This window comes from Fusarium pseudograminearum, chromosome 4 (assembly GCF_000303195.2).
Source record: "Fusarium pseudograminearum CS3096 chromosome 4, whole genome shotgun sequence".
NCBI classification, from domain to species: Eukaryota; Fungi; Ascomycota; class Sordariomycetes; order Hypocreales; family Nectriaceae; genus Fusarium; species Fusarium pseudograminearum.
The window spans coordinates 1,365,915-1,381,423 of record NC_031954.1 but is presented as its reverse complement, the minus strand read 5'-3'; the positions used below and the strand labels follow the sequence as shown (position 1 = coordinate 1,381,423).

General features: G+C 49.0%; 6 protein-coding genes across 6 annotated transcripts, besides 1 other annotated feature; 4 read left to right on the top strand and 2 right to left on the bottom strand.

The window, feature by feature from the left end:
* Window positions 1–1,960: 1,960 nt before the first annotated feature.
* FPSE_11870 (uncharacterized protein) lies at window positions 1,961–2,360 on the top strand (the record flags this gene model as incomplete). The annotated part of the gene is made up of 3 exons (XM_009264987.1): window positions 1,961–2,006; window positions 2,065–2,106; window positions 2,161–2,360. 3 exons carry the CDS (start codon window positions 1,961–1,963, stop codon window positions 2,358–2,360), a joined length of 288 nt encoding a protein of 95 aa, XP_009263262.1.
* Window positions 2,361–4,411: 2,051 nt separating this feature from the next.
* On the top strand, window positions 4,412–5,917 carry FPSE_11871 (uncharacterized protein; the record flags this gene model as incomplete). Its single annotated transcript, XM_009264988.1, has 1 exon — window positions 4,412–5,917. One exon carries the CDS (start codon window positions 4,412–4,414, stop codon window positions 5,915–5,917), a length of 1,506 nt encoding a protein of 501 aa, XP_009263263.1.
* Window positions 5,918–6,810: 893 nt separating this feature from the next.
* Window positions 6,811–9,966, bottom strand: FPSE_11872 (uncharacterized protein; the record flags this gene model as incomplete). The annotated part of the gene is made up of 3 exons (XM_009264989.1): window positions 6,811–7,057; window positions 7,114–8,859; window positions 8,909–9,966. 3 exons carry the CDS (start codon window positions 9,964–9,966, stop codon window positions 6,811–6,813), a joined length of 3,051 nt encoding a protein of 1,016 aa, XP_009263264.1.
* Window positions 8,190–8,272: a repeat region.
* Window positions 9,967–11,143: 1,177 nt separating the features above from the next.
* On the top strand, window positions 11,144–11,847 carry FPSE_11873 (uncharacterized protein; the record flags this gene model as incomplete). The annotated part of the gene is made up of 4 exons (XM_009264990.1): window positions 11,144–11,158; window positions 11,285–11,446; window positions 11,578–11,611; window positions 11,798–11,847. The coding sequence occupies 4 exons, from the start codon at window positions 11,144–11,146 to the stop codon at window positions 11,845–11,847; spliced, it is 261 nt and encodes an 86-aa protein (XP_009263265.1).
* Window positions 11,848–12,594: 747 nt separating this feature from the next.
* Window positions 12,595–14,126, top strand: FPSE_11874 (uncharacterized protein; the record flags this gene model as incomplete). The annotated part of the gene is made up of 6 exons (XM_009264991.1): window positions 12,595–13,146; window positions 13,196–13,415; window positions 13,469–13,583; window positions 13,631–13,745; window positions 13,809–13,937; window positions 13,986–14,126. The coding sequence occupies 6 exons, from the start codon at window positions 12,595–12,597 to the stop codon at window positions 14,124–14,126; spliced, it is 1,272 nt and encodes a 423-aa protein (XP_009263266.1).
* Window positions 14,127–14,458: 332 nt separating this feature from the next.
* FPSE_11875 (uncharacterized protein) lies at window positions 14,459–15,098 on the bottom strand (the record flags this gene model as incomplete). Its single annotated transcript, XM_009264992.1, has 2 exons — window positions 14,459–14,743; window positions 14,799–15,098. 2 exons carry the CDS (start codon window positions 15,096–15,098, stop codon window positions 14,459–14,461), a joined length of 585 nt encoding a protein of 194 aa, XP_009263267.1.
* Window positions 15,099–15,509: the final 411 nt, after the last annotated feature.

Sequence of the window (15,509 nt, the reverse complement as noted above, 5' to 3'; positions counted from 1 at the left end):
TCTACGTACTGACTCACAACAAAAGACCGGGAGGAACATGTCAACAAACACAACTTAGAAAGTTTGCAGGGTCATGATGACTCTGCATATGCAAACACAAGTCCCGCAGACGCGGGGACAGAATTGCCGCCTCGTGTGAGGCGTCATCAATCTCGCTCCAACAACATCAGTCCACAATGATGTCGACCCCCTCACCTTCTCACTTGATCTAACGTCTCTTTTATGAACAAGCAGATCGAAAGAAAACACCCTGTACAAGGCGGGCTACCGAATATAATCGACATCTGGATCTGTCTTGTGAATCTCTCTTGCATCCCTGACACCTATTTATATCAATCTTGCGGGGCTTGGCTGGCTGCCTCTTTTGACTGATTAATGGGACTGTTGAGCCGGATAAAGGAAGTTGAGTATCGTACAGGGCTAACACATACATACTTGTTCCAGCTCAGGGGTCTCGTTCGAACTTTGAAGTGTTGGAAAGAGGATCAACAATTGGAGGAGTCCATCTAAATGACCGCAATGACTCACTACATACACTCAGACCTAAGAAATCATTGAATACGGGCGATCATGCTTTTGGAAGTGCAATCTGATAGCAAAAAGGGACGGATCGCGACCCTGTCAGTTTCATCAGGCAAAGCCATGACACTTTCTGCCTGCGTCCCGGAAACATGTGTGTGTGTGCATCTTCTGAAACGGAACCATATGTACTGTTCTTCTGTTGTTCTGGCTCTAGCCAACAGTTCCTCTCTCCTCTAGTGGTCCACTCATCGCAGGAGCAACTAACTAATCTTTGCAGTTCGAATATCTTCTATTCTGTTTACGACATAACTTTCGTCTTGCCGGACTGCTAGGGTGCTGGTCGTTACTGTACTGGCTCGGATAGCGGAATCAAGATTGCAGATCCGAACTGCATATGAGACATACTGGTTAGTGTGAGCAGTAGGGTATCCAGCATGGTTGACCTGATGAACACAACTATTGTTTTCATTCAGCAACGACATGAGCAGTGCCGTCTTTCGGGTCAAGATTATCTCCCTAATGTTCAGTCTGATAGCCAATGCTTATTATGAAACCTTGCCTACTGAACCAAACTTAATCAGAATTGACAGGCTTCATACCAAGCCAAGAGCTGGCTGTCTGGGCACAGCTTATCACATGCTCTCGCATCAATGCACCCGAGCACCGTACTGTTTGCGAACCAAGACAATGTGTTATTGCAAACACTAATAGCAAGTAAAAACAAGCATATAGCATAGGCCTGACACGTATAAGCAAGTGTTGCAACACATAGTGTCGCATTGGAAACATTATCGCTCACAACCTTACAGGAACTGCTGTGACATGAATAACAAGATGCAGATAGTGCTAGTAATAATAGACAGATGCTAGCGCCTATTATGGCAAAACCTGCATGAGGTGGCCGATAGACAAGACCTTGTGCTGATTCATATACATGATAGGTTGATTGGTAAAAAAATCAAGACTGGCGCGCGGTTCCCAAGTACAATGATGAAAACAGCCAGTCGACCGCATGCCTATTGTGGTTGTCTAGTTGAATCCCTAATCAATTGGATTGTTTTCATTTTTTTCATAGATTTTAGGATTGGGGTTTTGCTGCCATCATGACTGTTTGTTGTCTTGGGCTTTTCACGGCACACTTTAAGCCGACGTGGCCTACGTCATATCATGTCCAAACGTCACGGACAAGGCAGAAACTCACGGAGTAAGAAGGCCTCACGTTACTTGTTTTAGCATTGATTGGTTACGTGGCTCGCAAGCCTTAATTATCGTCAGTTGTCGCAAGTTGATTTCTTTTTCTTTTCTCTTTTTAGTTTCTTTCAATACGACATCAAACAACTCTTAGTTGCAATAACGAATTACTGTCCTATTCGACGAATACCAGTACACTTACACGACATCTCAACCTTTCCCACATCTTCTACAACAAACCGCAACCATGAGCGGCATCTCGGCAGTTCTTCTCATCCTCATCACTCTCTTCTGTACGTCACCAGCGCCTTACGATCGCCAGAGTTGCATCAGAAACTAATGCAATTACAGTCCCTCCCATCGGTGTATGGGCAATCTCGGGATGCGGGATGGGTAAGCCGGCTTACGTTTTCCAGCTCACTCCAGGAAGATACTAACGTTGAGCAGATCTGTTCATCAACATTTGCCTGACCCTCCTAGGCTACATTCCTGGTCACATCCACGCCTTCTATCTTGAGTACATCTACTTCGACCGCCGAGAGCAAGCGCGCGAGGGCCGTTTTGCGACTGGACCGGCGCCTGGCGTGTATTCCGACAACGTGCAGACTGGAGGTCAGGGATACGGAACCATTGGACGTACTGGTTAGGAACGACGAATGTGAGAGAGATGGTACAGTGGGCTTTGTTTGTGCTGTTGAAGAAGAAAGCTGAAGTGATTCGCATCACTTCGAGTGGCCAGACCACCGACATCGGAATTAGCGACATGGTGGGGGCTGCAGAGATGTTACCACAGACCAAGAATTAATGATGGATGTATTATACACAGAAGGTGGTGTGCTGTCTTGTTCTTCCAGCCTGCAAAGAGAATGACATGCTCTAGCAACAGTAGTTTCCTGGGCGTTGCATGAATCATTCTGTTGAACATACGCCTGGGCCAACGACCACAGTGATTGATCTCAGATGATGCATCTCATGCATCATTGCATGGGTCTGCGATGGTGTCTTAAAAGTTGCTTAGTATAGATTCAGTGTTGGCAAAGAGGACGGGATGAAAGCTCCAATCATTAGGAATTGGACAACGCAGCACATGCCAATGACCCCACGTTGGCAACGGGCAAATGCATTTTGCATGGAGAAAGGTTACCTGGGTTTGGTGTAACTAACGATGAGTTGTCACCTTGGCTATCAAATGAGCTGCATATGTAGTGTGGTTTGGTGATAAACTTAGCAATTGCAGGAGACGATTGTTTGATCAACATACCATGATTGGCACAATGGCAGATGCTCGTTCAAAATAGACCAATTGACTACCTAGATCACGCTCATCACTCGTCAGGCTCATAAATGCCGAAACACTTGTTTCAATGGAGGTAAAAATAATCGTCGATATTTTGTATGATCGACAGTTTATCAGGCGGTTGTTCAGGGTACACAGACATGGGACATGGATCCAATGCAGAGGATGAACACAGTAGAACGTCCCCAACCAATAAGACGCAATGCGGGGATGTTGACCGAGACGAGTCGACCCTTTATCAACAGCCACGACACTCATGCATGACGGCCAGGTCAGTTTGACCCGATTGGTTTCTTTTCTTTGTGTTATCAGCTTCATATTAAAATCTGCTAATTAGCAAAATAACAAACGCGGAGAGACAAGACCAAGAGCAAAAGATCCTCCCCTCTTCTTTCCTTTCTTCTTAGGATCATCTTTGGGGCCCTTGCTCTTGTCGCTTTTTCGTTAGTGCCTTGAGGCAAGTTAGTACCTTGACAGCTAGAGTTCCCTACGGCCCGGTACGGCATACCCACTTGATCTTCTCTCAGGCTCTCTCCCCTCCTCCTCTATTTCTTTGATTAACTCTATCATCTATCAACTTCTGCCCACACAAACCTTGCCTTACTACGCCGCACATTCTGCAGTACAGTACAGCATCGTGCCTGGAACTGAACTTAATAGCCAACGCAATCGACTGCTATACCTACTCTATTGTTGTACCCATAGCAGTGCAGCACAGTCTACTGCACATTGACTCCACTGCGTCGTGGCGACGCATCGTTCTGCATCAACCACTACCTACCTAGATTGGTAGACTGTACTCGACTTACTGTCAGCCAAGACAAGACGAGACAAGACCAAGCATCTTTGCATCGCTTCTTGTCGTCTTCTCGTCCCACCACTCGTCGTCGAGCTTCTCAACTGGCTTGCTCGTCAGCATCATGTCTTCCTAACTGCCGGATTTGCACGCCAACTTGCACGCCGTATCTGTACCATACCATACACTACGCTAAGCTAAGCTGCGCTACCACCTGCTGGCTCCGTTACCGCTGTCTATCTGCAGCATATTTCCAGGATACCTCGCATGCCCTAGACCGACTGCCAATTCAACCACGACAATCATTATCCCAACGATTTATCCATCTCACCGTTCGCTTGCCACCCTTGAACCTACACGTCTGTACAAAGGCAGACTAGCTACAGATTGTCCTGCAAAGCTATCGTGCTGTACTGTACATACCTAGTCTCTGCTTAGAAGCTTCCAATGCCCGCTCCCATTCATGCACACCTGGGGTGACATTTGCGCTTGACCATAGTTGACAACTCGTTGTTTCGTCTCAACGCACCATACTTACCTACAAAGACAAGCACAACACACACTTCTGTTATATAAATACGGAACCGACGTTCCGATTCTTTACCATGCTACCTCCTGCCACCCAGGAGTCCTCTCAACCCCAGGCCCATCCGCATAAACCGTCTCGACATCACGCCGCGGCAACAACGTCGTCGGCTCCAGCCCTCAGCAAACCTCACCGGCACTCTCTCCAATTCTCCTTCCCGCCTCTGTTCCAATCCAATACCTCGTCGACGAGCCTTGTGCCATCAACCGCCGAGGGCAGACCTATCCCTGTGGACAATTCCACCGCGGAGCATCGAACTTCGGCGCTTCGTGAGCTTAGCTCCAACTTTCCTACTCGTCACCGATACGCCCAATCTACCGGCGCCCAGAGCAGTACATACTCACAGCCCGTGATTGTTCGAAGCTACTACGCCCCCGTCCCGGCTCAACCAGCTGCTGACAGAGGCGTCATCGTCGTCAACGGCCGAGGTCATCGCCCAGCGCTCTCCGAGAATAGTGGCCCTTCCGCTCTTGTACGGCGTGTTCTTCCTTTTGGCTCTGGTGTAGCCCAATCCAGGAATGGAATGCTAGGTACCATGGCGAGAAACCGAACGAAGAAACGATTGGAAAACGAACCGGAGGAGCCTAAGCTTCCGTCAGTCGATGCATTCCGGTTTAAGAGCTTCATGGCCAACTTGGAAGACCAAAATGGTGTCACAGATATCAATGCTGATCTGGATCGGATTGCCGAGATTTGTGCTAAATCGCGGTATTCTCTAAGCAATCAGTATGAGGTTCACTATGCTCCTCATGGCTCAGGCTCAGCATTCGTGGCTGGGGGTGTCGAGAGCCAAGAGGCACAAGGTCCTACACTTCAGGTCGTGTCATCAGACGATGAGACGAACATCAAACAATCCAGAAAGCGACCAATGGGTGTTAGAAGGAACAGCAGGGCCATGGGGACGCTAGAGACCATCATGTCATCCAGCAGATCTTCCGATGAGGATAAATCTAAAAAGAAGTCTGCTGCCGAGATTGCTGATGAGGTTCGTGGCAGAACTGCCCAGAAAGGGTCCAGCAGACATGGATCACTGTCTCCCTCTGAAGACGGAGCCATTGAGAGTGTGGTCCCGGATGTGGAAATTACCCAAAGGACCCCCCGGCCAAAAAGGTCAGGCTCACTTGCCCTTATTGATGGTACTCGGTTGAGCATGAACCTGAACGACCTGGACACAAACCGAGGTTCGGCTGTTGGTCTTGTGAGCGAGCCCGCTCTGCCTCAGACGTCAAGCAGTCAGCTGGAAATCCGGACAGCCCCAGAGGCTAAAACTAAGGAACAGGTTCCCACAGTGCCAAAGAAGAGGCTTGCAGTTGCCCAAGGCATCGACCGACCAGTTGCCCAAGGCGCCATGTCTTCTATCGATGCTCCCAACACACATAATAACTTTATATCCACGCTCAGTGGATGGATGAGCTGGCGTACACCTCGTTCTTCGCCAATGCCACAGGGTCGGGCAGAGGGCAGTCTCCGTGAACTCCTTAAGAGCAGAGATATCAAGGGGAAAGGTGTTGAAGCGTACCAGTGAAAGGAACTCGCAAAAACTATATGAGAGGAACACAGCACTCTCAGGCACATTTGAACAGCCCCGCATAAGCAAAGTTGTTTCAAAAGCTACTTATACTAAAACCCAACGAATGATAACGACATTATGAATTAATTACGATTTAACGAAACAACAAGGACAAATGGTTGGGGGCTGGAGAGTTATGGAAAACCCAAAAGTTTGTGATCAACCTATATATTCTTCGCAATGCGATATCAATAACAAAGGCGTACAAATAATTGCTTAAAATAGTGGAAAGAATGAATAGGATGGGCTCAACGAAACGATCTTCAATGTCTGGTTCACTTGCAACGTCCACAACATGGTTTAGCAATATGCTGATGTTCAGTAACGATCGTGCGATAATGCCAGTGACATTGCATTAAGGAACGATAGCTAGTATTCATCAATGGGGTCATTGAACCTTGTTATTAAACCGTCTGTCTATGATGATCGCCTCCGTCATTTTTATGCACCAGCATGAGCTTGCCACGTCCTCCACATTATAGAAAACAATGCCTCCTCTTTAACACCACTGCTTCTCTCATGACAGAATAGGGGAAAAGAGAAACTAGACCCAGGCGCCGACTAATCAAACAAACGTCGTCAATGCCCATAGCAGCAGGGTGCGGCATGCCGATGATCCCACCACGATCTGAAGCCCCCTGAGTCATAACCGGAAAGACGAGTGATATATATATATATAAAGGAATAAACGCCAGTACCTCGCAAGGCTCTAACGGCCCGGAGGAAAACAACAAAAAATGTGATCTGCTCAGACGACTCGTGAGCGATAACAAGTCGTCTATTGAAGCGGCGTTGAAGCGCGTATAGGGTTGTGATCGTTCCAAAATGTCAAGCCCAAATTACCAACACTATGCCTCAGTGGGCTTTGACGAGGTTGCTGCCGGTGTAGGCTTATTTCCACCATTCTTGTCAACCTGTAACCGCTTTGGGTCTGGCTGGTCGATTCCTTCATTGATGCGTTTCTTGTCTTTATCCCTATCCGCATCCCTACTAGCACCTTCTTTGGCCAGCTTTCGGGCCTCCCTTTCACGTCGGTCATTTTCCTTTCGGAGAGCTTTTGACTCGAATTCATGCCAGTCGTTATGAGTAGAGAGTCTATAAGACGGTTAGCTATTGGTTGTTTATTGAAAAAGTCGGCTTGGGCAACTTACTCTGTGGCTTGCCGAGCTGGTGGCTCTTCCTCAGTAAAGTAGGTATGTTGAAGTACTTCGGAAGCGCTGGGTCGTTTGACTGGGTCGTAATGAAACATGGCAGATAGCAACTCGAAAGCTGCTGGAGACATCTTCTCGCGATACTTTTCTTCAAAGATGTTCTTCTTCTTGACAGTCGGCCGCATGAGCTCGAACCAAGGCATTTCAACCAGGCCTGGCCAATCCTTCAAGTTCGGGGTACCCATAACGTTGTAGACCTTCTCCAGTTGGTTGAACTCAGTACCATCTCCGGGAAAGATAGCATTTCGGTCGAATATCTCAACCATGACGCATGCTGCGCTCCAGACGTCGACAGCAGCAGTATATTTGGTTTCGCCCAGCAAAAGCTCAGGCGAGCGATACCAGATAGTGATGACTCGGTTGGTGTAGTCTAGCTGGTGACGTTTGGCGTAGAAACGAGCAAGACCAAAATCTGCGATCTTGAGCACTCCTTCGTTACTCACAAGAATGTTTGCCGCTTTGATATCACGATGAAGGACTCCCCTTGTGTGCAAATAGTCCAATCCCTCGAACATTTGCTTGGCAAGGTCCTTTTTCTGTGCAGCCTCCAGCTTGAAAGTCGGGTGATTTAAAAGTCCCGTGAGATCATGCGACAGGTACTCAAACACCATGAAGCAGTCGTTCTTCTCAACCATAACTTCCTGGAGGTTCACAATGTTGACGTGTCTGAGCGACTGAAGGAGCTTGATTTCTCTCACAGCCGTAACAGGGAAGCCATCACGTTCACCCTCCATGCGGATTTTCTTTAGAGCGACCATTCCTTTGGTGTAGACATTCAATCCTTTGAAGACCTTACCATAAGTGCCGGAGCCAACGACGGACTCATTGCCAGGTTTCCTGAAGAAAACAGACTCCGAATCCACCAAATCGCCTGGGAGAGTCGGTCTTGGCTTTGGCCGCTTCATCATCTTCTTCACTTTGCGCATTCGAGGCGTTACCCTTGGGCCCTCCGGAGGCTGGCGGCGATCATGTCGTGATCGCGATGATGCTGGTTCTGTGGGCGCACTTCGTGGAGGCTCTCGATCCCTGTCCCTCTCTCTGCCCTTTTCGCGTTCTTTTTCCCTTTCCCTTTCCCTATCTCTGTCTCTTTCTCTTTCTCGATCGTGGTCCCGACTGCGGTCGCGGTCATTGTCCCGGCTGTCCTTTTGAGCATCTCTTCGGGGGGCGGCGTTTAGTTTTTGAGATATTTCGGGCTTTGGTGCTGTAAGGGCAGGTTTTGAAGATGGCTTGAAAGCAAAACTAAATTTGCCACCGGATCCCCCTGACTGCGATTGCGAGCCTGGACCCGTTGGGGGTGGTCTGTTAGGGGTGGCCAAACCGTCTGCCCCATCTTCAGCATTTCGATCATGAGTTTGATAAGACTCATCTCCATCATCCATGCGGTCGATGTCCATGGCGCTGGGCTCGTCCACGTTACTGAACCGTCCGTTGCCCAAGTCGTCATGATGCCCCCGTTGGGGAGGACCTTGGTTCCAGTGGGAATTCTTAAAACCTCCTCTACCTCGGTTGCCAAAAGAACCACCCCGGAAGCCGCCGCCTCGATAACCTCCGCGATAACTTCCTCCTTGAGGATACTGCTGCATGGGTCCAGTAGGGGCAGAATGTGGAGGGGATCGTGATGGATTGTGGTGATATTGACTTGAGGGCCCGCTTGGTGGGCCATAGTTACTTCCTTGAGGATGAGACCTAGATAAGTTAATAGGAATTCTGTGGTTATAGTTTGTAATTGACTCACTGTTGGCCATTCCTACCGCCGCGAGATGATCCGTAAGGTGACCGTGACGGCGAGTTGTGATACGAGTTTTGAGGCGATTGACCATATGGATCATTACCTATGTGTGGCTTTGATGGGTACATATGATTGTAACTTCCTCGAGGATTGCCTCGGGAAGTCATGTCATCGTCGATATCAGACCTTGAAGAGTGGCGCCAGCCAGGTGATCCCTCTCGAGATCGCCGTTCTTTGCTAACGTGAGGTGATCTTGGCAGATGCTGTCTCCGCGAGGACTGTTGCTCGTAGTCTGGTTCACGTTGACCCTCAATAGGTAATGGCTGAACTCGCCGCGCCGAAGATGTTCGATACTCTGACATAGGTGACCGACTCTGTGACTGTTGCCCGGGCCCTCCTTCTCTATCTGCACGCCGGGAGCCTGATTCTGATTCTGCTGGAGATCTAAGACGTGATCGCATTGGGGATTTTGAAGTCCGTATGTGATGGCGAGGCGATGTTTGGCGTCGTCCCCGTGAGGGGTGTCGACCGTGCTTCCTTGAAGCAGACTCGGGGCTATAATCCCTTGTCCTCGGTCGAGGACTTCGATCTCTTCTAGACTTCTTTCGACTGGACCCGGTCAAAGACGGACTACGGCTTTGATGTCGCTTAGATGCTGCTGGAGAAGCCCTGGTTGTTGGATCGCGACTTCCACTTCGACTGCGGCTCCGACGGCGTGACTTATCATCTATTTCGCGGCGTCGCTCTCGATAGCGAGGGATAAGGTCGTTAACTTCTGGGCCTCGACGTAAGGGATCGGGCGATGGACGAGGAGCGCGATCACGACTACGATCGCGTGAATGACGGCGACGGCGGGATGAACGGGGATCTGGTCTTGTGGATGGACGGTCGCGGCGAGGTTCAGAAGCGCGGTGGGAATCACGCACTTGACGGGGAGGTTTTGATCTTTGGGAGAATTTCACACCTTGCTCATCAAGAGCCCTTTCTCCTTGGTCATCACGTTCCTGATCGTCTCTCATGGTAGCATATCGAGGTCGACTTGGAGGCTTGGGTGAGTGCTCCATCATTGCAGCTGAGCGTCGAGTTTTCAGTGGTTAGGTGCTCTTAAAATCGTCGCCCGTACCTTAGCCGACGGAAATGAACAGCTACCTAAGTGTCAGGTAGGTGGCCCGCTATCAGTGACCGTGCATGGGAACTGCGGGGAATAGAAGGTAGCCCGCCCGCCTGAACATACGTGCAGCCTGAGCACGTTTAAGCAGGTTGGAGGATTTTCTGTCAGCGCAAAATCAGTGTAACATGAAAAGAAAGAAAAGGGAATTGACGGTGGACGAATTAAACACCGGTGATCCCAGTTCGCTGTGTCTGAACCTCTTTCCCTGCGCTTGTTGTTGGTTTAGTCGTGTGTCTGTCCAAAAGTTGGTTGGTGATGAGCGCATAAACCCAGAGCTGAAATAAGCAATGACTTTGGTGAGCCTTGAAAGAACCTTGTGCATGCACTTGCAGGCAGTTCCCTCTACAGACTCCCTCCGTCTCGCCCATGCTGTGCTTCCTCCAGTCGAGATCCATGATTGTCTGCAAAGATCAAGCGCATTGGCTTGGGCTGATGCTGATCGCTTGGGTTAACCCCCAATGGTTCCACCGAGTGAAAACCAGCACGATCATCGCAGCTCTCTCAAGAACAAAGTACTACATACGGATCCATATGGATATTTTTACGACCAGCCACAGCATTGACTGTAACTTCCTCTCAAACTGCGAATACTCATCCACCAGAGTTACCATTCGTTGACCAGTGGGCGGTACACGATGGTGACGCAGAATCCAGATTCTGTGCATGAGACAACAACCCCCTTCCACGAGGATGTATATGAAGCACTCTGCCGCAACCCTCTGTCTGGTAGGAGCTCTGCGGTCATAGTTTACCGGTATTTTGCAGACCCAACTGGATGGCTATTCGCGGGAGCAGTAACAGCATCCGTGGGTCCGGTCTGCATGTGTGCCTGTGACAACCTCCGTGATTCGCGGTCAGGCATTCCCGTACTAATCTGTTGCATAGAAGAACTGGCATGGACCGAGGCCTCAAGGCTGGTCCCTGATGCCTTGATGACAGACGTATAGATCCGTAATAAAAAGATGTCTAATGGAACGCCTGAGTCCGCCCGGACAGATCGCAACACCTCGGCATTGAAAACAAATTCATTGGGCCGCAATGCTTCATTTATCCATCAAAAATGAGACACGATGACGCAAAAGCTTGTGAGTAACTGCAGCCTGTGTCTGCAGCAGCGCGATTTCTGTTGTGCTTGGGCATTACCACGACGATGCCCCAACGCAACAACTAGACTCTCCGTATTATGATTATACAGTTCAGACTGTACACAGCTGTCCGTGTATCAGAGGAAGATGCGCGATGCTGCTGATATTGTGTCGTGCTTATGGCGAACCGGATCGTCGGTAATGAGTCGCCCGCCCGTCGAAATTAACGAATTCCATTTCGGCCACGAAAAGTCTGTGAGCGCTCAGCATCACATGAGTGATCATTTCGTGAGTGAATTCCCTTCATTATTGAGGCGTTGGAGGAGCACATCGGAGCCATTTTCCGGGGGTTGTGGCTCTGGCTCGATGCAGGATGTCGTTTGAATCCTTGTTGTGTGAATCTAACCTCAGAGTTCTAGGAGGTGCAAGCGTGCCAGTCACGTGTTGGAGTAGGTAAGCAAGCAAGCTGGTATGAGCCAGGTGGGGTGAATGCCAAGTTGTGAGATGAAAATGAATAGTGATTCTTTTCTATTTTCTGTGAATAATCCCTAACAGTAAGTCCTAGTCAAATAAAATGTACTTTCTTTTCTCTATGCTTGCTGATGCGGTGGTTTGATGTTGGTTTGACTACGGATATAGGTCACAGTCCTGAATACCTCAGTAGCGTTGAAGAGATCGACAGATTTTAAAGTTTTCTGACATGTTAGGTAATTTTTCACTGCTAGCCTGCCCTCGAGGGGGAGAATAAAACGTCTGACGCCCGAAGTTTTGTTCCCCCCAAGCCTGCCATGGACTCGATGTTCTGTCAGTTGGCCCTGAAGCTGCTGTCGATCTCTTGTAGAAACGCATCGACCAACTAAAATCGTGCCTCGGTCCTTCGCAAGCCTAGGCAACCCCACTTGCCGAGCGCCACGGTTAATTCCATGTCAGTTTACACCCAAGAAGGGAGTTTAAAATGCAAGCTTCAGACATTATCAAACCGGCTGTTCAAGATACGTCAAAGGACCTGACTCGGGCCATTCTTTTCTCCCTTTTCTGCTTCTTTTATATCCAAATTGGGAGAATGAAAAAATAAAGACATGCTGAGCTGAATGTCTGACGAAACACATAGCACAATGGATTTGAACAAGTTACACATGCCAGCAGTTCCTCCCAAGAGGTGGTATTGATGAATGTCGGACATCGGAGGCGGTGGATACCGTAGGCCCGTCCTTTTTAACCAAGATGGACCCCGTTCCGTCTTGTCGGGGGCGATTTGCTGGCAGAATGCGAGAATCTATTAATACAGTCTAATCTCGCCGGTTATTCTTTACGTTTCGCCATTTTTTTGCTCTGATTTAGTCTACTTCTTTGCTCGCTGCAGTAGTACCCGATCTTGTATCTCTTGTTTGATCTACCTAGCGCTGTCTCAAACCCTGCAGGTGCGCTTTTCCATCATGGAGTGGCTTGGACGTGCAGCAATCGACTTCACTCATGCGCCTACACCGCGCAAGGTGACGGAAAAGGACGGCAACGAGACCGATCTCTTGTCCATCACCGAAAAGGCAACGCCGCCATGCAACTTGAACCCTCTGCTCTTCAATGGTCACCTGCAGACAATGTGGACGGCCACCAAGCCTGCTGGTCCCAAAATCTACTACAAGCGCAAGATTTTTGATGCCGACCACAAGATTTACCATGGAACATTTGCTGTAGATTTCGCCGTTGAGCCCTTTGAGGCTCCTGATGATCCTACCCTGTCGCGCCGAACAGCTTACCTCACCGACGAAGAGTTTGAGAACTTTGGATCCGACGACACCAAGCCCATGCTCGTCATCTTGCATGGCCTTTCGGGTGGTTCACATGAGATCTACCTGCGACACACAATTGCGCCCATGATTGGTGAGGGTGGCTGGGAGGCCTGTGTTGTCAACTCAAGAGGTTGTGCCCGGTCCAAAATCACCAGCGGTGTGTTGTATAACGCGCGAGCGACCTGGGATATTCGTCAGGTAAGGTCATCAGCACTCCAAAACCGGAACTCTGTTAATAGAACTCAAGACAGTGAAATGGCTACAGAAGAAGTTCCCCAACCGACCCCTTTTCGGTCTAGGATTCTCGCTCGGCGCAAACATGCTCACCAACTATTGTGGTGAAGAGGGCCCTAACTGTGTTCTCAAGGGAGCTGTTGTTTGCTCGAACCCCTTTAACCTTGATGTTTCCAGCAAGATCCTCCAAAACAGCTACATCGGCAAAGAGGTGTACTTGCGAGTCATGGGCAGTGAGTTATTTACAGCATCATTGCTCGTTTTACTGTGAGCTAATGGGACTTAGGTGCTCTGAAGGAACTCGCTGCTACACATAGAAAGGAACTGGAACAGTATAGCACAATTGACGTTGATGCCGTTATGAAGATCACGTATCTCTATGAGTTTGATCGCTTGATTCAGTAAGCAAATCATATTCCTCCTTTAGACCAAACACTAATTTCTACAGGTGCCCTTCTTGGGGCTATCCCACCGAGACTGCGTACTACCGAGATGCCTCGTCCGTTGACTCAATCTTGTCAATTGAGATTCCTTTCCTGGCTATTCATGCCACTGATGATCCTGTGAGTGCTATTCCTTGAATGCATTTGTTACGCCTGATGTGAAGTATTTCTGACTATCAATAGATTGCTGTCAAGGAAGCCATACCTTACGAGGAGTTCAAGCAGAACCCCAACACTATTCTTCTCACATCGAGTCTCGGAGGGCATTTGTGTTGGTTTGAGTCCGGAGGTAGCCGCTGGTTCCCCAAGCCTGTAAGTTTTAATCATGAAAGTACGAGAAGCCTAAGCTAACGTTCTCAGGTTGCCAACTTCCTGAACCATCTGGCTTTCAAGACCGATCTCGACAGCCTCAAGCCCCAGGCAAACCCGAACGGCGGTGCCTTCACTGCTGGACACGGATACAGTCCCATGAGACGCAAGCTGATGATTTCTGAGGACTGAAAGCGCAGCTGTTGTCACCTTACCTTATATGCTAATCATGATAGACTGTAGAGTATGGATATATATATACACAAAAGCAAACTTGATAGAGAAGAATAGATTTGTTAGATAGACAATGGTTTAAATTCTGATATTTTCGAACGTTTTTGTCGATTAACAGGATCTGCACCCGTGGGAGCAGCCATAATTCAAGAACTATGTTGTGCTTTTGTACCGCCGATTCTCTAGAGACCACCAGAGAGGGCATAACCTCAGCCCATCTACCAAACTCCATGCGCCAAACGATGCAGCAACTCCGAAACATTTCCGACTGTTCTCTGTCAATTAGGGGTCTAGGCGAACGACACTTGCTTTTTGCCCTTGCCCTTGGCCGCCTTGGTGCCCGCTGTAGAGAATTCCTTGATGTTGTCCTCATCGCCGGTGCTCTTGCGCTTTCTTGACTTCCGAAGAGAGTTCTTGGTGTCCTCAAGCTTTGAATTCCTCTCTTGCTCCTTCTTCTCGGCCTCGACCTTGCGCGCTTCGCGAATCTCCTCCATCTTGCGCTGCTTGATCATCTTGGACTCGATTTGGCCATCCTTTTCGGCCTGGACAAGAGCCATAATGGTGCTCATACTCTCCTGTAGAAACACAATGTTAGAATTGCTCATGGAGACTCTGGAATGGGAGCCGTACCGGGTCATCAGCGAAAACCTTGCCCTTCTTCTTGCCCTTGGGCTTCACCACACCGACGGGAGTGACAGTGTTGAGAGCTGGGATTCCGAGTTGCTCATCCGTGTACTTCTTCTTCTTAGGGTTTTTGAACTTCTGAAGAAGCGCCTCGCGACCCTTGTCCTTGACCTGCTTGGACGGCGGGGTGCCCTTTGGCTTCTTGGATTTGGCAAAGCCATCGGCGGCGGAGTGCTTGGAAGACTTTGCACCGCCGGGAGCGGCAGCATGCTTGTTCTTGACGGTTTTTGTTCGTGTGACACCCATTGCGACGGTGGTGGAGGAGGCGCGTGGAATATATCGTTGGTCCCTTAACTTTTGAGTGCAGGTCTTGAAGCTCTGCCCAATTTTTTTTCGAAGATAAGAAGTTGCGATAACTTTTAAGTGGGGCCGCGCGGCGGTGGCTGGTTAGACACACGACACACGACACACGACACACGATGCACCAATAGTAGAAACGGTGGAGGGCAAGCTTACAACTGGCTGGGTATAAGTGAAAGACAATCGGTTCCCGCCTGACTGAAGCAGTACCGGAGAGAAATGGAGTATCGAGCTTCTGTTTTCATACGTAAAAAAAAAAAAAAAAAAGCTTCAACTTTCTTTTGTCACTTAAGAATCTCTGATATAAATTCTGCAACTACCTCTCTGTACCTACTACCTAAGAGCTCACTTGAACAA